The sequence below is a fragment of the Neodiprion fabricii genome, chromosome 6 (genome assembly GCF_021155785.1).
Source record: "Neodiprion fabricii isolate iyNeoFabr1 chromosome 6, iyNeoFabr1.1, whole genome shotgun sequence".
Classification (NCBI taxonomy): domain Eukaryota; kingdom Metazoa; phylum Arthropoda; class Insecta; order Hymenoptera; family Diprionidae; genus Neodiprion; species Neodiprion fabricii.
Genome location: NC_060244.1, coordinates 11,733,506 through 11,758,654, shown reverse-complemented (window position 1 = coordinate 11,758,654; position 25,149 = coordinate 11,733,506). Strand labels below are relative to the sequence as shown.

The 25,149-nt window shown below is 42.2% G+C and overlaps 1 protein-coding gene across 15 annotated transcripts in view; it reads right to left on the bottom strand.

Moving 5' to 3' along the window:
- LOC124184492 (ephrin type-A receptor 4) overlaps nucleotides 1-25,149 on the bottom strand; it is a 156,845-nt gene that overhangs the window by 24,177 nt on the left and 107,519 nt on the right. For all 15 annotated transcript variants that reach the window (XM_046574238.1, XM_046574243.1, XM_046574239.1 and 12 more), the window contains exons 4-6: nucleotides 4,802-5,087; nucleotides 3,577-4,113; nucleotides 1,635-1,795 (exon numbers count right to left, since the gene is read on the bottom strand). In XM_046574238.1, the coding sequence (XP_046430194.1) occupies nucleotides 1,635-1,795; nucleotides 3,577-4,113; nucleotides 4,802-5,087 (984 nt within the window). The remainder of the gene's footprint in view (nucleotides 1-1,634; nucleotides 1,796-3,576; nucleotides 4,114-4,801; nucleotides 5,088-25,149) is intronic.

Here is a 25,149-nt window from a genome sequence, read left to right as displayed (position 1 = left end):
GAATTAAAATTGTTCATAATTAACCATAATTTTCTAGATCACCAATTGCCGTACCCGGACAGATAATTTTCATATTCTCGTCAAGGATAGAGTACACAGAGTGCGTCGCTCAATTTTCGAGAATTGTTGAAACAACCCTTCGAGTATTCTAAATTACTCTGATTCTTTCAATTTGAAACTACAGACGGGAGAAAATTTCTTAGTTTTGGAATTTGAATTTCATAAAATTAGTATTTCGGGGAGATCATGTTATGTTCCCTTTAATTATTACGAAAGCTGATTGGATATTCATGAATGCAATGGTGGGACTGTAACGTTTAGAGGACAGGAAAATTTCTTTGAAATAAACGGCCGGTTGAATATTTTGAAATAGGAGATGTCGCCGGTATTCAGCTTTGTTGCTACGAAGAGTGCTAAAAAAAAACCAATATTTGGAAATTCACCGGATCCGGTCGTCGACTGAACGCGGGGACTGAAATTGCGAGGTAGACCACTAATCGACCAATGGCGGCCATTAGCCCCCGCTACACTTTCCCCTCGTCATTACGATGGATTTGTTTTCCGAGTATAACAGCGTGATAATAAACTTTTATACCTTTTTACTGCCGAGAAGGGTAAAAGGTACTAGTATTTCCAATTTTGAAATAGCTGCAAGACTATTATTGAAAGAAAGAATTTTTATATAATACGCCGGCCGTACACACCTGCCGAGAATACCATGATAAAATTAATACCGAGAGAGATGAATTTGGTTCTACAATATCTAGTTGATATGTTTGTTTGTTTGGGTTTTTTTTTATATTTTTTTTTTTTTTGGAAGTTGCTATATTTTAGGTAACTCGACATTAAAACAAATTTTGTACTTCACTAGGGATTTTATTAAGTATATATTAGCAGTACTGATTTGTCTTAAAACAATATTATACATGTATAGACAGTAAATATTGTTTTAATGACATCTTTAATGTATTACATTATTCAAATAATCATTGAAATGGCGGATTGGAGTATACAATTTAATAGTAAAATCACAAGAACTGATTGCTCAAACTAGAAAAGGACCTTTTTTTATATCCAACGTACAATTTTTTACAATATTATACAAATGTTGAAAAAATCTCGACTGTCTAAGTCTAAAAAAATATGCAGCGTAAAAAGTATTGATTATTTAAATATTCCTTCTTTGAATAATCTGACAATAAGACCTCGAAATCGGAAAGTCGTGTCTTTCACGGAAAAACAGCCGAGATATGAAAGGGTTAAAAGATGTTCAACAACACGGCTATTACGAATTTTGAAAAGTCCCTATCATGCGGCATAAAAGTTTTTTCACATTAGCCTATATTGGTGCATGCGATTTTTTTTTTAATTCGTCAGGCACTCTGTTGAATTAATTCAATGGATGAAGAAAAGGTCGTTTCCAACTTTTCTGGTAGTGGGGCAAGGTAGGTATAACATAATATATCTGTCAGTGTGGGTTCAATGGTTTTTTTTCAACAGTAGTGGTCTGGATATGTTTTATATATAGACATAAAAATGTACATTGGAATATTGTGGGTGAGATGACACACAAAAACAGATTCAACAGCTTTTTCCACTTCCACGATAAGTACTTGAAAGTTTCCGATACTCACGGTGTTTGGAATGTACTTGACCCCGTTGCTGCAGGCGTCACAAACCACTCTATAAGTTGTGTCGGACCTTTCACCCTGCACGTGTGGGGAGTTCCACGAGAGGATTACCGTAGATTGATCCACAAAATTGACTGTCAGATTTTGCGGCGCTGACGGGGGTTCTGTCAAATAAGGATAAACGAAAATTATTAAACACTGATTCGGAACGGCGTTTTCATTCTCTTCGCCTGGATGTCGACGTGACAACATATATGTATACGCAGGTGCCTTTAGCACCGCGGATTAGGGATATAAACTCTCGTATACGCGCAATTTCACGCCGTGATATCCCTGACAATCTTTATCCGTCTCATACTTTTAAACTGACAAATGAACCGGAAATTTGGAATAAGGAGTTTACTGACAACCAAGTACCAACGTAAGGCTGTCAAGAATCATTTCAATGTTGTTGGATGCTCATGTACAAACTTTTTTGCAACTAGTTTTAATTATCGCTGAAAATTAAGGGGTTGATCAAACTTGAAGTTAGATGTACACTTGGAATTCACTTGAAGGAACGTGAACTCAAATGACCTCGTTGGAAATACTTGACTCATTCGGATTCAATTAGTCTTTGAATTCGTGAAGTGACTCGAAGACAGGACACTACTTCGTACCTCGATGGTCAAACCCATGGTCAAATTATTCTACTGGAACAAAGTTTATAAAAGAACCTGCGACTTCGTAGTTCCGTGAAAAATTCAGCAAGTTATAACACATTCCGTATAAAAGGTGATGGTAGGATAAATGTAAGCGGAAACTTGAATCGATTGTGCTGTTGAAATACTCGGTTGTCGGCAAAATTCAAGATCAAACGAACTTCTCACTTGACTACCTTGCCTACGGCAGCCGTAAGCTCAGGTTAGACTATGTACCTAGCGCAGTAGCGCCGCCGTAGGTTAGGAAAAACGCTCATAGTGCAGGATCTCATTCTAAAAGCCTTGGTTCTAATGACCTGAGCTACGGTCAAAAACTTGGCACGTAAAGCAAACCGATAATTATTAATGGTAAACGTTGTCAACAAGTTTCAGAGAATATTTCCAAGAAATATTCAAAGACCACTTATACATTTATCCAGTGATGTTGACTTGCAGAGAATTGAATACACCGTTTTTTACAATAGATGAAAAAAAAAAATCTTTCTCGACGAAACAAATATGTCAGAAGTGTTATATATTATACAAGGCTTGACGATTTTGTAGCGAAAATACTAGTACAATTTTATTTTCAACGATACAATATTGCCCAATAACGTTATTACCGTCGCTTCGTTGAGCAGATGAAACTCTATTGTACAGATCAGATAGAGTAGCTTCGTCGAATTTGCGAATTAGCCTCTACTAATTGGATCAGCAATATCCATCATCGATTAGTTTGCGATATGTATACAGTTTGCTAGCTAGTACCTTCCGTGTCAAAGTTCATTGGCTCGGGAAGTGCATGGGAGGAGCTGATGAAGATGTACGTACAATATCAACTATAATTTCGTCAAATTTTGGAACTTGACAAATGAACGCAAAACTTGAACGTTAAAGGTTACAATTATATTTTGCACTCGCGGTTATCACCCGATTGATCGGTTGTAATTTTTCAATAGAAATATGCCAACGAAGGGGGCTGGAAATTCGAAGGCCTTCGGAAACACTCGAATGATTTTTAAGGATTTAACGTGAATTTGAATGACACTGGAAAAGAATGTTGCAACTTAAGGAAAACGATAGTGTACAAACAATGAGAATCGAACATAGGTAGGTTCAAAACACGCGTGTTAATTGTGTTTTGATTGCTTTCGAGTGATTTGAAACTCCGTTCTTGGCAAACATACATTTTTTTGCACGTTTCATCGAAGTGACCAGGATTCCCTTTCACCTTTAAATCTAATTGTGTCGAGAGATATACTTACGAGTGCACGGCATGTTCTTGGGGTCCTTTCCAGCCCTGAAGTAGCCGGCGTCACATCGACACTCTGTGAATCCGTAATCCGGAGCTTTGCTGTGAGCCGGGCACGGTTCGCAGCTCTGAGAACCAGCCTCGAACTTGAATTTCCCAATAGGGCACTCGCTGCACTGTTGTTTCTCAACGTCGGCCTGATAACCGGGTTTGCAATGACAGGCACCCGCTGAGAGATACCATTTCCCATCTCCTTTGCAGAGGAAAGTTGGCTGATCGATTTTCACCGCGTTAGCAACGCAGGTACCGACCGACTGCTCGATCTGACTGACTTCTCTTCCAGTCGGCGTTGCCGGGAAGTGAGCAAAGTTAACGCTCACTTCCGGGCAGCTAATGTAGTAGACTTTTATTGCCAGTATAGATATACAGGCGCCCTGATCCCGGAACGCGAAGTATACACCCTTCTTCGTTACCGGTATCGACTTCACTTCTGTGTTTATTATCTCCTGGGTGTTTGTGTTGAATCTACCCTCTCCGGCGGCGATTCGACCTGAGGAGGAGGAAATTACAGGTTGCCTTTTAAAACAGGCTCGTAAGAGCTTAACGATGGATCGCGGTGAAATAGGTTAATTAACATTCATTCGTACAAAATCGATTTTTAAACACTCAAGACCTCTGGATAAAACACAGGCCTGCACCAGCTTGATTTAATCGTTACATTACACGATTGCAGTTTATTGGTTGATGGATTGTCCAACAGGCAGGAAAGTAATACATGAAACTTTTATCGGAATTCCGCACAACTGCAGTTGGTTCTTGTGCATAAGGGGTAGGTCTGCTGAATAGGTAAGCAGTTTTTCGAAGGATCATGCGCCATTTGAAAAAAGGCCAATATTTTTTTACAACCACAATAGAGATGCGAAGATCAACTTTTTACAGTGTTATAAGAAATTATTGTCCCTATCACGCTTTCGAACATAAAACCACAAATTAATATGGCCAGCTAGTTTTCAGGGAAATAGAATAGCGCTCGTTTTTCTTAATCTTATTTTTCCCATTTGATATTTCATACGGCTCCAAGGCGTGATTTCGAAACATTAAGAGTACAAGGCAATTTCTGAATTGAAACAGTACGAATAGCGGAAAACTGCTTGTTCATTTGATTGGACGAAATTGTAGACGCCTTTACAAGGAATCGGTGGTGAAAATGATTAGAGGAATGACTTGCGTATAGTTACCAATGAGTTTGTAGCTGTCCGGTTCCCATGGCGGTGGCTCTTTGGTAGCTGCGTCAAATTCGTAATAGAGAAGACTGAAGGTTTCCTTGCAGCTGAGAGCGTTACCAGGAAAAAGCGAGCAGTCTCGAATAGTGAATTTCACTTCTATGTACATCCGGTTAGCTGGTCCCCTCTCTATGAACGGTGTCCATAGCCAGTTGTTAACGTTGTTGTAGGCCACGTCGCAGACTACGTAGCTTCTCCAATTTATACCCTTTTCGAAATTCGTGAACGACTCTTCGACCCACTGTAACAAGAAACGACCAGCGTTACCGTACCCATACTCACACCGCAGGGACACGCGACACGTCGCCTATCCGAAGCGTGTACACACGTCGAGTAACACGTGGCCAATAAATAAGGGCAGCTCCTTGCTCGAAAACCCACAAACTTCGGTTACAATTAGACTGGAATTTCAGAAAGGTGTGCATGTATGCGTAAATATACTTATACGATAAATGCCTGCCTGTGGACTTTAAGGATATATTTATAGGCTTAAACGACGCCTTTTCTCAAATTTATGCTCTGGAAAAAGTGGCCCCGATTTCTTATATCCGTTTCTTACTTTTGTTTCTTTTCATCTCTACTCAAGACAACACGCTATTGATGTTTTATAACACCGTGCATGCAGGGAAAGAAAACAAAATTTTCTCCGTTCGCATTCCCACGACACTTTAAGGGTGGGAAGATCGGTTGTAAATTTCAATCGAGGCGTGTTCAAAGTAAAATGTTGAGCGTAAAGATGAGGATATTAAAAAGGTAAAAACTCCAAACTCGTGGTTCACAGTTTTGTTTAAATGCCATTAAGGCGAGAGCTGAGGATTGCAAAGTGTTTCGACTTTGAAATAAATCAGAGCACGTTAATGACGGGTATGATTAAATAGCGGGCTTAGTTTTCGAGCCGACGTTTATTACAGCGACCAGTGCAAAAATTCGCGGGCGCGGGCTTTTTCCACTTTTGTAAGTTCCGCTGTAGGTAGCAAAAATTTCTCGATAGAAAGCAGAAATGGAAACAAAATAACAGAGAAGAAAATAATTGTTTTTTTACGACCGATATAAAATTTGCCGCAATAAAGTTAAATTAGTTTTTCTTCCCCGTAGCATAGATATGGTGTACGTATATGATATATGTGAGCCATGGGGCTGCACATCAGGTTAGGCATTAGAGGTATGTACTACGTATACATATATATATATATATATATATTAAGCCTCCCCGCATTTTATTGTGATCCGAAATAACTCGGCTTTAAATTTACGCCCTTAACTTGCGGCACTAAAAATACGTTGAAAGAATTTGAAATATTTCTCTCTTGCAGAAAAAAAGAAGTGAATAAAGTAAGTAAATTCCATCTTATCTTCTTCTCCTTCTTTCTCTAGTTATTCGCTTTCGCGGATACCTCGAGGCGTGCACATATATACACGCTAGCCTGAACTGCGTCCAGTATACATCTACATATAGCTAGAAGCGAGTGTGAATGCGAATAACCAGGGATCGGTGTGTCGAGGGACTAAAACGATAAGGTAATTTTTTTCCACGCCCTGTCATAACACGGTTGCAGTCAGGCAGGTCGTCCGTTTTCGAAATAACTTTTGCGTACGCTTCGTTAAAATTGAGAGGGAATCGCGTGTCGTGTGTGCGTTATAAGAAAGGCGTGAAGAAATGTTACATCACGAAGAAGAAAAAGGGAACCATTTCTCACAGCCCGCGAATATTTTTACCCCATTAGTTGAAATTTCGCAAGCTTAGCAAAACGGTTATTTTTTTCTTTCTATTGCTCGGTCTGTTCATCCTGAAAAACAGCATCTTTCCTAATCCCAATATTTGTAATTGTTTATACGTCAAAGAACTGAAATTTTTTTCCCCATCAGACCATTTCAAATCAAGCAACAAGAGGTGCCTCATTCCATGTGTCTCTTTTCCATTCTAACAACGGGTAAAAGGTACGCTTATTTCAGTTCCTTAGCATAATTTTCCAAAATAGCCGTGTAGTAACGTTTCACAGTTGACACATTCATTTTAACGTCCGTAATCACACATAATTGCTTGCGTACACCTGGAAAATTTGGCTTCGACCGCCATTTGAAGCAAAAAGTATAAAAGGTAATGATTTTTGCCAATGCATGGTAAAAAAATCCATCTTCATTTTTCAAGATAATTGAATTACCTTTACGATTACATCCATGTGAGACTATATTTATTATTATTTTGGAAAATACTGCGCAGAACCTAGAATACGTGATAAGCATTTTTAGATTTTATTTAAATGGAGAAAAGTTACCAGTTGCGAGAAATCTCTTAAGAGTCAAGCTAAGAATCCTATAATTTAATGGAGGATTTTTTCTAGAGAAAACAATGATATTAGACTTTCTCCCAGCAAAAAAATATGTTGTCCTAATTTCCAATTCCATTTTCCCTGCATCCAAGGAGTTATTCACATGAATGGTGACATCAAAGATGGACGCATGTAAGATTTTCCATCCCCGCACTGTCAACACGAACTTAGCCGTGCATATTTTATTCTTCTTTGTTCATTTTCACCCAGAATATGTACATATAACTACAATCATTTCGCGCTAGAGAGCGAGTCAATTTCCTCCTGTACCCCGACACTGTAAATGCAAATTTTCACCGCAAATGCAGCAGCAGAACCAGCAACAGCACTGGCAGCAGCTGGCATATTTGCCGCGTTAGTGAACACGACGTGGTACGGTTTATATAGCTATACGTATATAGTCTCAAAGCGAAAACGATCTCAGGGACACCCCGAATCGCTCATATAATAACACGCGGATACGTAAAACGATATAGGTTTTTGACTACTACTTACGAACGATGCGGCAAATGCGTAAAAACCTACAAATGATTTGCGTTATCCCTTGAATCAGGTATGAGCTTGCCAAATACCGAACATTAAACATGTGCAGGCAGAATCTGAAACTATTGTACAAGAGGGATAAATATTTCATCGAGACGTATAAAGCTGTCTGTTTGGAGTAGAGAATAAACTTAATTTCCGGTGTTGGTACGACAACGCTCGATACTGGAGGTACATTGTATTGAATGGTGAAGATAATACTTATTATGATAATAGCAAGATAGGCTTTAGTGTAAGTAATAACACGCATCAAGAGCACTGGTCTCTTGACACTCACAGAGAGCACAGATCTCTCAATGAAAGCACCGGGCTCTCAAATCCACAGAGAGAACTGGTCTCTCAATGAGAGCACTGGCCTCTCAAACTAAATGAAAGTGGACAGAATAAGGTAGCTAAATGAAAATAAGATAAATTATCCGGGTTGAACTCACAGTCGAAAGGGAAAGAAAACCTCGTAATTGAAAACAAGGGTAATCAAAAAAGATAGCCGGGATTGAATAGAATGGTAAACGCCGATAGCAAATCTAGTGTAGCTCCAGATCGTACAACCGCACTCGCTCACCACCGAACACAGAATGTGATCTGATTGTGAGCTGTGTTTCGTCGTTCAAAATCGGATTACCGATTGTTCTCGTGCGATCGATGTTGGTGATCGTTAGAGAGTTGTTATGATCGGGCGGTCGGCTGGTCCCCAATACATGGATTCAGAAACAAAGGCCTCGACGTGGACTGAGGTTGCTTCCAAATCCAAACAAAAACCATTTTATCTAATTCGGACAATTTTCTATACACGTATATTTGAAAGAAGTAGAAAAGCAATTGATCGATTTCTATGCCAATTTTTCAAATAGTCGCGTTGAGTTGAAAACGTAACTTCTTACGAGAATCTATACTGCTCAATTAAAGATTGGTGTTTTCCTGTGCATTATTGTGGTTGCGGAAAGAAACTTGTAAAAATGTATAAAAATAATAATAATAATATTTTTTTTTTATTCAGGTGAGATATAACAGTATCAGGGTTATTTGAGGGAGATTATCATCTTGTTGGATGTGTGAGTTGTCATATTTTATTTTTGTATTGTGTGCGAGGTTGCGATATGAGGCGATTCCTATCTGTATAATTGTCGCGTTTATTTGTGTGTTCTACGCTATGTTTTATTGTTTTCATTTTTTATTCCTCGTCTTTTTCTGCGTATTATCTTCGTAGTTTCGTATTCAGTGCGTTGTAGCTGACGATGTCTCCTAGATTTACCGACATGCTGTTCATTGCCGTTGGAACGTAGAAGTTTTTCGTTGCATTGCCGTATGTGTCGTTGAATCTTCTGGTGGTATAATGTTGTACGTGCGGTCTTACTTCACGACTTTTGATACCGGGTAACGAGTATTAGTCACGTTTATAAAATTGGATGTTGTATTATATTAAATTGTATAATTAGAATACTTGTCACTATTGATATTTTCTACGAAATAAAAGAGGTTATGTCTCGGAATGTGTTCCTTTCTCATAGTTTGGAAATTTGATTTTCTAACAATCAAGCACCCCAAGTATTCTGAAACTTCAACAGTAACCCCTTTTTGTCTAATTCCTATAGAATGAATCGACCATCAACGTGTTCATTTCATGTTAAGCTGTTTCGTCTTGTATACCAATCTGCATCGCAGCCGTTTTTCAATAAAAGTACTAAAATCACGTTCCTCAGAGTTCTCGGAAACAGCCTCGATGAAATCGATGTAATTAAAAAGAAAAACGTCCTGTATCAAAAAAAGACAAAACTTCGCCACATTGTGCAGTTTTCTTCATAGGTATTCCCCGCGACAATTACGGGACTGCCACGGAGGGGGCTCCAGCAGTTGGTCAATATTTCCTATTTTGGCGAGCCAGTCAGCAATAATAGGTGCGGACTGCCGTTAGAAATAAAGCTAATAAAGTTTCCTCCACCCCTGATGGGTGAGTAGATGTACGAAGATCGTGTGCCGGGTTCTCCACAAGCTGACTGCCAGGCGAGCTTGTCTGCAGCAACAGGGATGAAACGACGGGCCGGTTGTAAGGCGGGCAGCAATATCTCCCATCGTGCCATCATTGCAATTCCAGCGGCGTGCCGGCGGAAAACGCGCCGCACCCTGAACAGAAAGTTGTCCGGGGTGCAAGGCGAGTGTCGGGTCTTGGGGGGCAAGGACGAAGGCGAGGGCGAGGGCGGGGGTGGAGGCCCTCAGCCCTCGGGGGCGTCGGCGAGATGGGGTGGCGCGAATCTTAATATATATTGACTTGGACCCTTGTGCTCTTATGTACCCACCGCAGCGAAGCTACATAACTTTCCTCACGCCTGCAGAGCTGCGCGATCCGCACACGCACGCAGTTTCACGCATCAATGAGTCCCGGTGCGAGGCTACGGAATGCTTTCGTTCCATGTGTCGACTCAACCTGCCGCCTTCGACTAGGCTTGTAATTAAAATTCTCCCTCAAACACATCCGGGACATGACGCGTGAAAGTTGTTACAGTTTTTGGAAACACTTCTGTTTTTTAAAAAAATCAACCCTTCAATGGAGCGGCGCAATCACACGAATGAACTGTGAAGTCGCCGAGTATTATACACCCAGATAAAAGTTTTATCTGAATATTGAACCTATTAAAAAATCCACCCCCTCGAAACAAAAATTTATCGCGTTGAAATAAATTTGGATGGAATCAAATAAAATGTTCTCGCTTACTCCGAGTGAATCACTCGACAGGTTCATGTTACAGTGAAACCTTTTTGTCTCACAATCAAACAAAACCAGAAGTATTTTTTTGCTGAGTGTAGGATCTGAGTAAATCGCGTTCTATCGTAGTATGTGTACGGTATTTTTTGCGGAAGTTACGTAAACAAATCTTGTAACTTCTGGAGCTGTTTTATTGACGAGAAGATGTTTGAACTGTACGCAAAATTTACAAGAAATACAGAATTCCGAGCTGCCCCTGTAATTCAGCTAAGAAGCTTTTACTTGGGGAGGCTTCTTAGTCCGCGAAAAAAAAAAAAAAAAAAAAAAACTGCCGTTCCGGTGGAAAAAAAATATTAAAAAAAATTTCCCCGGATAGGAAACGGTCCAACGCCCCATATTGACGCATGCGAAAGTTGACGTAATCGTAATACAAGTATTTACCCCAGGTCTAACAAACACGTGCACTGTGTGCCTGCAGGGATACAGCTATAGGCGGCTGTATATATTAATGTGCAGCAGTGAAGCATCAGGGGCGGGAGCAAACAGAGCGATATTTAAGACCCATTTGACGGGTTCGCGGTTTTAAGCGAGATTTGGATAAGCAGGGCAGGGGTCGATAGAATGGGATGACACAGGCAGCCTGGGGAAGGAATGTTATTTATTTGAGGATTTCTGCCCCTGGAATTGAGACATTCTTTCATGGGAAATCGCAGTGACTGGCATTTTTAGTGCGAGCGAGCTGCTATCCTGCAGCAGGGAAAGGTGCATCCGCTTTACGTAATAAATGCGTGATGATCTTTGGCTTCTTTCTCACCAGAATTAAGTTTGCAATCCTAGGAATTTCAAACAATTCAAGCCTCAATATCCAGTTTCATGACATTTCTGCAGGTTTTTCCAGGCAGCCTACTACGATGACAAACCATACGATAATATTATAATAATAATTCTTTGATTTTAGAATTGCTGTAATGACTATAATCTCTGATAGAAATAATGTTTTGCAGAATGGAGTTTTTGTTTTTTAATACAAAATTTGTGCGGCACAATCTTTGAGGCTATCATTCACAGATATGCAACTAGAGCCTCACTGCAGTTCTTACCCCGGGATAACCCAGCCGGAATTATTACGTGAAGTCGAATGAAACGATACTGTTTCAACGCACGAAAACTTTTTTACCCACACATGAATCCTTCGTGTATGCGCCTCGTCCGCTTACTTCTCGTTTTATGGCTTTTTACGGAGGTCGTCCGAGGGAGGGCTGGAAGACCTTTTGACTTATCCGTTTCTCAATGTGGTACAACTTACTGTACCTGCGTGGTGTGCATGTGTGTGCACGTGTGTACGGCCAGTTTCGGTTGCTGCCGTCGCGACGCAGGATTAACCAGGGACAGAGAGGATAATGGGGGCGTGGACCGTCGAGTTTTCACGCAATAAGCGAAGCTGGTCGCGGAGATCAAGCTCCTCTCCTCTCCTCTCCTCTCCTCTCCTCTCCCCACCGAGTTCGGTGAGCTGATGAAGTGGCCCATTGTTGGTTAGCTTTTTCTAGGCCATAACCGGCAGGAACGAACCCAGCCGGACGGCAATTGTTGTCGCCGAATGATGAATCGTGGATAAATTAGAAGATAGCGTCATTTCAGTAGAGTTGGCCGATTGTGGACTCTTGACCATCCGTTCGTTCGTCCTCGGTGAAACCGGCCGCATTTTTTACCACGGGTACACAACGTTAACCAACGATTTATTAGGTAACTCTCAGCTGCTGCTGACTCCGGGGATGAACGCCCTGATCCTCCTCACCCACGCGCTCCACGTTTCTCCGCACTTCCTACGGGATTATTATCCGCGCCAAGGTTCATGCATGTGCGCCGTATAGACGCATCTTTATGTAACTGCAAAGGCAAGGCTGTAAAGTGTCGAGAAACAGCTATGCGAGTTTATTCATGACTCTGTAATTATATTGTTTTCTAGCTACAACAATAATTTGCATTTCTCGCCAGCGCACCTTTATATAAGCCGTGCGATGAATATCATTGGACATTAAAGCGGTAATCACGGCCAAGGAGTATACCTGCGGCTTCGAAAGTGACCGATTCAATGATACAAATGTTTTCAGTAACAAGAAATACTAGCTGTTCGTAATGTTTTGCTTAGCCAAGGACTTCAATAAACTTCTTTACGCCGAGTATGAAGAAAGCTTTACACTTCACTGCAAGAGGAATGAACGCATTGAAAAACCACAGCAGTTATTGCTCAGGTATGCGAAGAGTTGAAATGGTTTACATTTTTAAATGGAAACTTCCAGAGACCTTGAAAGTTTCTTAATAGATGCATTTTCACTCTTTATGCCTAGAATTTTTTCGTCCATATGACACTTGTTTGCTATAATGATAACGGAAAAGCAGAAGACAAAATGCGGGGCTGATGAATGCGCGAAGTGCGGTTTTAAGAATGTAACACAGATCACACATTCATTTCTATATTATACCGAGAAGTTGTCTTAAAAGGACTTGCTTGAAAACTGCAAATCGTCTAGTTTATAAGTGTAGCCAACTTCATAAAAATGTTACCAACATGACAGGCGGAATGATCAATGCCTAGTGGATAAGGACGCGCTGTGACCCGGCGATTCTTAGTAGGTGAAAGGTTAGGGTTGGCTATCGCTTGTCAAACGAGCGATTCTAGGGAGTTTGTTGTTGTCGGCGAAGTTTTGCTTCAGGCTGGGAGAACGGATGTCATCCAATCAAAATTAAGGAAGTCGAATCGCGCGCGTTTCGAACAAGTACTTTGAAGAAAACCTGCCGGTATAATTCTGCGGAATTCTGTGATGTAAACGATATTTATATATAGTTTGATGAGATTTCTATGAACTTGACGCAGAATTTCGGATGTGAAGGTAGGTATAAGGCATCTACGCAACACACACCATTACATAACGTCTGTCGCGTGACGTCCCTTCGTGTCATCCGGAATTGGATGCGTTCGTGCAATTGCATTTTCCGGGCTACTGAGCAATTTTGAAAAAGAAGCTAAAGGAGAAGGGAGATAGAGAAGAAAAAAGGAATAAAGATGAAATCTGAAGGGTTTCCAGCACCGCGCGAAAAGTGCACCGCCGTCGCGCCGCCATCGCTGAGAACACGGTAGTATTCTTACAAGATGAAAGTCAATATCTTGGCGAGATTGGGGTGGACAGTACAGCTCGGGGATCGGTTGAAAAGCAATTTGAGCGCGAAATTACTTCGGACGAAGAGCCGCGAAGGGCGAGGGGGGGGGAGTCTCGACCCTATTGTTCCCGTTGCCGAAGAGGTGCCGTAAGAGTCTCCGACAGCTGAGAGCCCGAAAAGAATTCGAAGACACGAAAGATGGGAGAAAGTCGATGAGAAGCCCACGAAAGAGAACCGGCGACTGCTAAGCGCTCTGAAGGGAGAAAACGCGAAAGAGGAAGAATATCGTGGAGTGCGAATTACACGCTCGTGGAAGCGTCCTGCTCGATGCTCCTAATAATCGAGGGGTCGTACAATGTTTTTGCTATTTTTTGACGAGCTACGAACTGCATGAGACAAATAAAAAATAATCGTTTTGTGTAAAATTGTTGCTTGCAATTGTTTCGATGCCGATCCAGTAAGAACCCCGGTTGGCTGTAATCCGTTATTTTTAGTGCTTAAGCCATCATTTCTCGCACATAAAAATTCGTGGAAATAGTTGATAAGAAACGTTTAGACACGTATACCTTGCTCATATGATTCTCAGGATCAAACGGATAACTGGTAACCGTATCGAAAACAGAATATGGCATCTTACTTAAAACGTTGGTATGGCAATGCACGCCACATTGCTATAATTATTCTGATTCGAGAACAGTATACCATGGCATGAGAAATGTAATTTTTTACACGGCTTTCTACAGGCGTTAATTAGAGTGGATTATCGAAATGCTAATTCGAAATTCCAAATGACGCAAAAGTCGGCTCCCTCCCTCTCGGATGCGGGAGCCTTCCGTAAGCCACCCCTGATCACGTGTAGTACGAGCGGAGGGAAAGAAGGGCTGTTTCCCGTTTGTAAAATCATCACGAATTAGTCGCGAGCTCGCATTGTACGTACGGCAGGAGGATCTATGTACGGGATTTAATATAGAGGACGCGGGGCACGATGGTGCGGACCGATCGCCCCCACGCGACGCGTCACTTTGACGTATTGCACTCTTTGGAATCCATTATATAGTCAATTACTTGACTTGATGTGTAGGGGAGCTCGATCCCATTTCTCGCCCCAAAATATGCCCCCGGCTCCGTCGTCGATCGACGGAAACTGCAGTTTATCCCTGACCAAGAACGGCGCCTTTATTATAATTGGTCCCCAATCGAGCTCTTTTTCAGAATTTCGAAGAATAATACAGACTGGGAAGATATTTCTTGACAGCTGATGCGGACTCTACAGCCACACAGGGATATCTTGTCAGAAATGGTAGTACAGACGTCAAGTGTCACATAATACAAATTAACCAACGACGTGATTTTCTTTTGTTCGTTAACGTCTGTAGCCCAGGCAATACACTCTTCGGAATGTTGGCATTCAAGTGCCCAAGAACCAGTCATGGCAAATCAAAAAATTTGTGCCAGAACTTGACGAAAAGGCTCAGCTACTACCCCAACCATTTGGTCAATGATTCGAAATTTGAGTTCACGTGTATAGTGTACGACGCATCAACTCTTGATCGGTACACGAATTTTCCCTTACCAATACTTACGCTGTTTTATTTGCAGGAAATCTCAGTTGATGATGGAAAAGTCATATCACGGTACACTGTGCTTTTGACGTTGGGAGTGCTGTTTCTGAGACCTTAGATTATTCTTTGTCGAATAAAAACTTTGTGCCAGTATGAATTATCATGTCTCATAGCCTCACTTATCATGATTCAGATAAGTATCATTGTGTAATGTTTGAGTACACTTGTGGTAAAGTTCATTTTAATGTTTAATCCCTATCAGGTACAAAAACAATCGAACTCCGCCATTTATTCGTAGATACTTGCATACGTTCTTAATCACAGTACCGTGTTTACACCGCTGCACCGGTACATCATTTTGAAAAACTGTGCGCAGGTTTTTATAATGGTTGAGCTGGTTAGGATGGATCTAATAGGTTCGTACTACCATTCAGATACTCCCACATTTCGTTTATTTTCGTCCGATGTCGTTCGGAGCAACTACTGCATAATTCAAAAAAAAAAAAATGTTCATCCATTAGTGGAAACTCGGTACTCTAAATTTTCAAAACTACGAAACTGTAGATTAAAAATTTGAGTACATGTCCAACTATGCAGTAGTGATACAAACAAATTGATTATAGACTACGAGTTATCCCAATCAAGATAAGAAAAACCATCAATCCGCTGATGAAGTGGCTGCAAATGATACTCTGAGTGAAGGTAGCATTCTGAATGCTTTACAAAATTGACATAATTATTGTGCATCAGGAATATTCACTATTCTCAAATATGCAATCTATCAAGCACTCTACAACTTGGCGCAGCTTTGCACAGAAACAACTCTGCGAAGCGATACTGTATTAAACATTTCTCCGGTAAAGTTCGTACTCGCATCCATCCGTAAACTGCTACACCTGCGGCTCTATTTTTGATTTTCCTCAGCAGTGTGCCAAATATATATCGCTGCACAGCAGTCGCGCGTAAATTCAACAGCATTGAATTATGGCTGAAATTGGACAGTAACCTCCATCGTGCCCACGCGAGAGTATACAGTATAACGAAACAGCTCGATCCGAAGGTCTGATACTGTAGGTATAGTACCTACAGGAAACCGAGAGGATCGATGAAAAAGGAGAAGGGTCAAAGCAGCGGTAAAGGGTTTGTCTAAAGTTGAAAAATCTGTAAGACAGCCGCATTTCGAGATATCGTCTGATGAACGAGAGAAAGGAACAAAATGTTGAAAAAAATTGGGACATCCAGGTGCGTAATTAAGCTGATTGTGTATGCGGAGGAGCGTTGGTACCCGGGCGGCATTGATTGTACCGAACGGGGCGGAGAAATGATAATCAAAGGCGTCTACCCTCTGGGGGTCCAGAAGAAGGAGTAGGTATATGGCTGCAGGGCGTTGGGCTTCGGGACGACAGACTGCTCTGCCATGTACCAGCGATGATTCATCCTCCCGGACGGTGTTGTCCGGCTATTGTTGTCCCGAAATGACGGATCCAGCTTCAATTTCAGGAGGTGTCCAATCCCAGGGACGAAGGTCAGAGCCTCCGGAGAGTCGACCTTTCCTCCTCTCACTTTTGGGGGAGACGAAGTTAATTCGGGTGCGACGAACGTGATCGGGAAAACTAATCGCAAGCGCCCCGCGCACAACAGCGCAGAGCACACCGTGCGCAAATATCGCGGGTCGGTTGGTTGTGTAGACTTATATAACAGTTGGCGCCGCGTACGTGTCGACGCGAAGCACTCGGGAGATATTGGGTTTAGTGTTTATAGTTGACGCTCTAAATTATTGACCCTCGAGGGTTTACATTGGGTGGTAGCTTGTTCACGTACGCATATGACCAAAACGCACGCACCTCTGTCGTGTTTCCCGTGCTCAGGATAAACGCTCCGTCTGACTTTGACGGGTCACTGTGTAATCCCAAAAATTTTCGATCCGGTTATTCTACGTTTATTTATGCACATCGCTACATGAATCGGTCCCGGAGTCCATAGGTGCAACACGACCTGTTCATGTGTATCTATTTATGATGTCCTGAAGTATGCTACTAGAACCGTTTCCCGTGGCTATTTGATGTCCATGTTTAACCCAACATGGCATTGTCATTTTCTGATGACCAAAATCCGTTGCAAGATTTGAAAAACTACAACTGCAAAAATGTTTAGACATTTATTACATATTAATGGTTATTTTCTAAAACTTTATATTTTTATAAAATCACTATTGCAGCAGAAACTAGATTTGGGAATTTTTACGTAAGTGAGTATGTCTAGGTTTTTGTGGAAAACAAGAAGAATCAACTGGGCTAACAGGACCAGTCCTAGAACTTGCAATTATTTGCGATAGTAAAAATCTTAGACAAAACGATTTCGATTTTTGCAACTAATTCGATGATAAATCGACCGATTTTAATGAAAATCCAATCAGTTATAGATTAGGAAACATCGCATTGATGATTCAGGCGAAAGGCATAAAAATCGGCTTATTCTTTCGCGAGACATCGTCGAACAAAAAATTGATTAAACACAGTAACAAATGTTTATCGGAAACTTGTGAACAATGATTCTCTATAAATTCCGCTGACAATGAACGTTTGGCATTCCAGCATCTTCGGTCCACAACATTTTTCTAGACTTCATTCGGTACCTGTTTGCTATAGAGCACTTCGTTGTATCTTTACTGCCGTGGGATGAATTGAACTAAACGCTAGCGATAAGGATGTTTCACACGTTCGAGATTTTAAGCACCAATAATTCAAAAACCTCGCTTTATCTGTCAAACTATTATTTTACTATTAGCCGTATTCCCAAACCATGTTTGTGTTGGTCTATTTTTTGCTCTGTCATCAATTTTACTCTCTACTTTTCGGACTATGCTTGTTTTACCTTATCAACATGATAAGATGTTTGAACGACTGGAACAGTTTTTTCCCCCGGGCCAGACCAAAAATAATATACCAGTCTCGTATCGTTGAGAAGTTTTCAAGCCTTATTAAGGAGGGCGGTGGCGCGAGCCTTTGTCTCATTTTAACGAAGGTAATGAAGCAAACATATTGAAAGATGGGTTAGGGGTGGTGAGATAATATACACATTATAAATACAATATACATGTTACATACATTACATATTACATTATATTATATGTACATGTACATATACGCGTAGATAAAAACAGGCATACGCAACCGTATGAATCTAGCTGTACAGGTAAACGGGACTTGTTTTCCCCTCGGTAAAAAAAAACCTGCATCGAAAAATAAGAAAAAATATGTGGAAAAGAAGGGTTCGCACATCGTTGGAATTATCTTCAGTCGGCTCGCGTCGTGGACAAAATGACAGTTAATAAGTTATTTGATAAGCCTCCGACCCCCTCGACGTCACTCGACGTCACCCGTCCTCAACCCTCCGCTACACACAGGCTAGCAACGTTAACGCAACCTTGGTTATGACCTCGAATGAGTCCATAACTGCTGTCGCCGGTAATGCAGGCGCAGCGGCGATGCGAAGAGCCGCGTTCCCTCCTCCTTGCAGCGGCAACCGGACGCCGAATTAACTCCTCTACGTATTTTCGTCTTCGCTCGTTTTGTCATTGTCTCGCCGATAAGGATCTCACCTACACCCTACACGCACACATGTGTACTTCTGGCCCCTAATAGTAGGCGAGAGGCCCGTATACGGGCGGTGCACTCTAGGCATAAGCGCTCATCCAGAGCGCACGAGCGCACGAGCATACATGCGGCCCAAGTGGTCGTATAAAATATGAGAGGCATTAATATTCTCTTTTCGGAGGTGGAAGAGGAGAAGTAGAAGGAGGAGGCCTGGCGGAGGAGTTTCGGTCGCGCAGGAGACATACACACGACCGAATGATATACATTTTTACGCATCTTATACGTACGCTATTAGAGACCCTGAAAGAAATCGAGTACTCTCGGAAAATGATAAAACTATATTTTCACGTGATTGGAATCTTTTTATAGTGACCGGACCAGTGGCGATAACTCATTTTTTATACCAAGAGGAAATGATGAAACTTACCAGGTTGAGCGTCCGAGTGCGGGAACTTTGTCGGAGTTTCATACAGGCTAGCCATCTGAAGCTTCGAGTTACAAACGTCGCTTGTAAAGGTTATGTGGGTGATGCGAATTTCTTTTAGGTTAAAGAGATGTAAAATCGTTGACTTAGTGATTCGAGAAAGCTTGGCGAAATTTTATTATTAATTCACTGATTACCAACGACTGCTACTTACTGGTTATCATAAAAATATAATTTCAATCCGCCAATTGTCGCAGAAGAGTTTAGCACCTCGAGCCTCGTTTCGAGTAGGTTGGCTCCCCTGCCTTACGGACGAAACTAACGCTTCGGTACGTCTTGCCGACCAATAGAGTTCAATTATTGTGTGCATGCGCAGTCGGTCACAGAGCCTGTCAAGTTTAACCGTTTTCCCTCGGTTTACCGAATTCGCACCGAGAACTGGTTAACCTGCAATATTTAGCGTTATGCATACGGGCTTGCAATGAATCCATAGAGCTTCGAAAAAACTCGACAAGTTTCTTCGCAGATTTTCAAAGACGAGAATTATATCGTTTAGCCTGATATTTTGTTGAATCTCAAACGTAATTTACTAAATTTCTGGATCATTTACGGAGTGAATAAATTCGTCCGTTCAACATTATCCACGTACAATTATCGCCTGGATCTTAACTTGACTAGAGATTTGAATTGAAGTTTAGTAATTCGAGTAAATATTCTTTCAACGTCAGCGTCCGCTTCTCTGTGTCCTGCAGCACCGTATTATAGCTGGGAGGCTGAATCGAGGGGAATGACTACGAGGGAAGAAGGGCTGCTCGCCATTCCACGGGATCCCTGAAACGTTCAGCGCGGGCGTTGGATACACTGAAATTGGACCGTCAAAGGACGAATTCACGTGGAATAATGGTCCATCGTCGTGATGCCGGGCGGGAGGAACGGCTCAGCGCGTCTTCCCGCAGCCGCACCAGATAATATTACTTACAATCGTTTTCCCTTCTGTCTACGCATTGCCCCCCCAGCTGCCGTTGCCGTTCGTGTGCCGTGGCAGACGGGGCAAGGCATAGCGCTTCTCTATACACTGTACAAAAGATTATATAAGTAATAAGAAGGCTTTGTGCAATTACAGCAATTTTCTCAAGCGTTAAACTTGCCGCGCAGTCTTTAAATTGTGCGTGTAGCTGCTTCGACTGAAAATTTAAGTATCTGCTGGATAGAAGTAAGTATCTATAATCTCAAGTAAATGTTTCCTACAACAAATTTGACGATCCATCTGAACTTGGCCAGGTTTAATAAAGGTTAGGCACGTTTCACTTGGCATTCTTCGGGCGATGGTAGTTAAGGTAGTTTTCACGTTCGCAGTCAGGTTTGAACGGGGTTTGACCAATGCACAGTTATTATACTGCCGGGGTGCTGAACGTGATGGTTATTGTTGAATCGATCGTACATTGTCGCAGAGTAACGAAATATTTCGATGACTTTGAGAACCTGTCGGCCCGTACGTAAAGATACTACATTTTGGAAGCACGTTTCGGAGCGCCGAATTTCACATACGTATAGATCGATAGATGAGGGTGTGGGAACAGCAAGCTGCGCTGTATACACACACATAATTGTGATAGTAAGTATGTGTATAAACTTGTCGTCGTTCTCGTTGAAGCTGTCGTTCGTCAGTAGTTTAAATTTATCTTCTCCTAAAGCGATAACCGTCGATCTGACGCTTGACGGTCGTTCGAAAGAATTAGGGGCGGCCCCCTAACCCTTTCAGTCCTAATTTATGTGGCATGGAAATAGTTGAGACTCCGTACCGTGGGGGCCAAGCGGACTTCCTTTGCCGTGATGCTGCACGATAATTGGTGCAGACTTTTATAGAAGCGCGTAGGTATCAGGTGCGGATGCGAGGAACCATTCGCGTGACGCTTGGTCACCGTTCACCTAATCGTCCGGCGGATAAGTTATCCTGGATTTCGGCTGACAATGCCGTAATTACAGTAGATGCATGCTCCAAATTTCATTTACGTCGCCTCGGCAAGGTACAATAATAAAATTAAACTGTGGCCGTCAGTTCGACAGTCGGGACGGGTCGCGTCAATTATTAGATCTCAATTCGCCAGACTCTCAACGTGCGCGTGCAGCTTGTCCCCTTCGGTTTGTGTAGCTAATGAAGCGCGAATTGTGGAGCCGCCGCGTACATCGTAAGAAAAAAACGTTTCTAAACTTATAAACACTTGTAGCGATTTCTCGCGTTTTCAGAATAGTACATTTTTCACTTATGAAACGAATATCATTTCAGATAATTTTTCAACTTCTGAGTTGTGGCTTGCGTTTTAATTTCCCTTTGCGCAAATTAATCGCGTGACGCGTAGGTGTAGAATTTCAAAATGAAAGCAGATTCCAGTGGAAGTTCTTCATCACATACTAGGACATTCTTCGTATCGTGAGTCTTTCGTAATAAAGATGTTTAAATGTAGGAATCACTCAGAACCGTAGAAAAGGCCGTCAAAAACTAGGTACTAGCTAAAAACTAAAGCATCCAACAGCTTTCCGTTTGTCGCAAGTGAAAATCGTCGGAATCCATCGTCACCGATGGTTGAAAATTATTTGCACGCGGCAAGATTTTTAGGATAAATTAATTTGGATCAATCAAAAGTTCTAATCGTACCGATCACAGAATCCATATCGTCCTTTAATAAATGAAACTAAGAAAATACTCCCTTGCCAAAAGCTAACGGTAATATAGGTTTACAGAACGTACGCATCATTAATCGTCTGGTATTCTATCGATAAGAAAAAAAAAATATTGCCACGTTTCGGCCGAAAGCATAGAAACTTAGCCTTCAACGCGGCGGAAATGGCAGAGAACGACTCTAAACTTAGAAGCAAATCCACTCCAGGCATGGAAAGGGTGACCGCTTTGGAGTGAAAAAAGAATTCTTGAGACGGGAAATAGATGAGAAAAATATGGTGAGTGAGGGGAGACGAAGTACCGAACGTAGCGTAGGTAGTTGGTAGGTGTACGATAGAGCGCGGTGATGGAGAAGCCGAAAGAATCGATGGCTTCCCGAAGAGTACCCGGCTGCTGCGAAATTTTATTGTGCCTTAGGATATACCCATCCACTAGAGAATGGAGAGTAAATATGTTCGGAGTTTGGATCCATCCTCTATACAGCTGGTGAGAATTCGTACGTGTTAGGTGTTGCGTTGCGAGTGTGCTCCAAGCGGACGTGCAACCGAGACTTCGTTCCAACTCTCCTTACAGCACCTAGGTACCATCTTTTCCGCGCTTCTAATAAATTTCGGGCGTGACTTTTCTCCTCGGTTGTTTCGTGGATAACTCGCCCTGCCTTCCCCACGGACACAGAATGCTTTTTCTCTCCACTGCATCACGCTACACCGGTGCTGCATGGAGTCGGTATGGCGTGCGAAGAGGCTCCTACCTATACGACTGAACACACCCGTATGCACGTACGTCGGGTTCATAAATCTATCAGCCATTGCCTCGCCTCGCCTGCCCGTCTGCCACAGTACAGGGAAAGACCAGGGCTGTATTTATTGACACAAGGTGTCAAGTATGTGGCGGCGGCGGCAACTCGAGTGTGTTTTCCCCGTTGATGTGTTTGCTCCGCGGCTTCAAGTGTCTCTAGGAGTGGATTAGGCCCTCTATACGTATTCCTTCCCGCGTTAACTTTGAATAATTATACCTGCGGTGGATGCGGGGAAACGTTACGGGCAGCCTTTCTCCTCTAATTTTCACTAATTTCACCCAGTCACATCGAGTTATAACTTCTTCTACCCTGCAAGACGTGGATCGGAATACCTTTCGACGCAAACTTCTTACTCGAGGATTGCTTGAGCTGATCTTCTCGGTTTGACTTGGAGGCGTGAGGTTTCATTCCGTGAGTCGTAGGTATATAATATACTACCTACATACATAGGTATATACGTTGATTCGCTGGTGAAATTGGAAAGGCACATACCAACCCGGCAGAAAATAAAACTTGTACGAGCATGTGATAAAAGTTGGAGGTTGGCTGATGAAGGTTCGAAAAGGTTCGAGGGTATTATTTACTGCTGGTGAAGGATCTCGCATTGTTCGAACGTCGGAGATTAAAGGATTAGGGAGAGCGAAAATAATATCATTGGAATAATGTTTGCTAGAGGTTTAAGGTGCGCATTAAGTGAACAAAGATTTTGCATGCTAGCGCTCCTCGTGCACCTGGAAAACCGGTTATGTCCCTTGTGTTTCTGGAATTATCTAATTTCACGAAACTCTGCTAGTATGGTGTATCCGAACATCAACCTCGCGGGCTGAGAGACAACAGCGTTTAATTCAAACCAAAGGCTTTGCTACGAGAGCGTCGAGCCCAAAATCATTACGAAGGCAGCAGTAGGTGTATATTTCTACGGCACGTTATACCTACGTCGACTCCCCACGCGAAATACATAATTACATCCCGCGAAGTGGGCATACATCGGGAACGTCATTTCGGGACAACTTTCTTTAACCCAACCTCAACTCCGCTGAGCTAGGTATTGTTAAAGAAAAGTGTTCATCCATTCGTGCACGAATAAAGAAGAATTCAAGCTACAGACTAATTTTGAGCACTACATCTATCTGAAATTCTTACTTCGCTTGGACATATGAAGTGTGGTCAGAAATTCCCGCATTCTCAGCTCAGGTTTGAGGCGAAAGCGATAATCAAATACCCTAAAAGTTTGAACTGGATCACTCGAGGGGTTCTCGAGATATCGAATCTCGAGTTTGAAGTTGTAGAACCAACTCCGAACGCCTACCCCTATCCGATAACGTCGGGGGCGAAGATTTTGATCAATTTTCATTTTTTCATAACTTGGAGCATGTGGCAGCTGTCGAGCTGGCTACATTACGCCATCGGAAATCAATATGCCACAGTGTTTTCTCGTTCAGAATAAGCAGCGTTTGATCAAAAGCTCCTCCTCACTTTCTACATCGCCCATAGTTCGCGATCCTTTACGCATCAGGAAGTTTCACAGGGTTTTAAGTTATTACTGACTAACTGTAAGCATCCGAGTTATAATTTTCTTTCTTTCTTATATCTTCTTTGTCTTCTTCCCTTTACTTGTATATTTTTTTATTTTTTTAGGATGTAATTATGATATAGCAGCTCTCGCTGCAAGCGGGGTCAAAACAGAAGAAGGGAAGGAGGAGTAGCGAGATAGCGCGATATAGCGAGAGAGAAAAGGCAAGGAGGAGGGCGGGCGGGAGGGAGGGAGGGAGTTAACCAACCAACCAACCAACCAACCCTCTGTAAAGTTCCTCCTCGTAAAATTCCTAATTAAGATTTAGGGCGAAATATGACGGAGCTGGTTCTCTCATTGGCCAAGGCAGAGGTCCCTACCCCGCAACACGTATACAGTTTGTACCACCGTGCGCGCACATATACACGTAATGCCTGTGTACTCGGTATATAAGTAGAAGTTACACTTGCCTAATAATACCATGAGAGCGAGAGAGGGGAAAGAAAAGGTAGGGGGTGAGAGAGCGAGAGAGAGAAAAAGCTAGCTACATTATCCCGGAAAATTAACATGCAGAGAAACCGTAGACGTTGCATTAGCCGAGTAAGATGAAGGTCCATAGGTTTGTCGCCCTGCGGAGAATTACTACCGGGATAAAGAACTGATTAGCACAAGTGCAGAGAAGAGAGGGCATTTCTCTATGCAAATATAGCCAAGTTTCACAGTTGTGTATCTACGGCATGCATATGCTGGACCATTTACTTGTACATGGGCAGCTCGGAGCAGGAGAGTTCGGTGACTGATTCAGAGGGCCTCTTCCACTATTTGCAGAGCAAAATCCTCGCCGGAAAAACCCCCGAATTACTCAACCCTCGCTCGCTCGCAGCTTTGCCTTGCAGGCCGGGTCATTCGTGTCAAGTGCCGCGGAATATTGTCTCTTGTACCTTACATTCAATGCTACAGTTTGATTCTGAATTCATACACGCTGACTGAACAGAC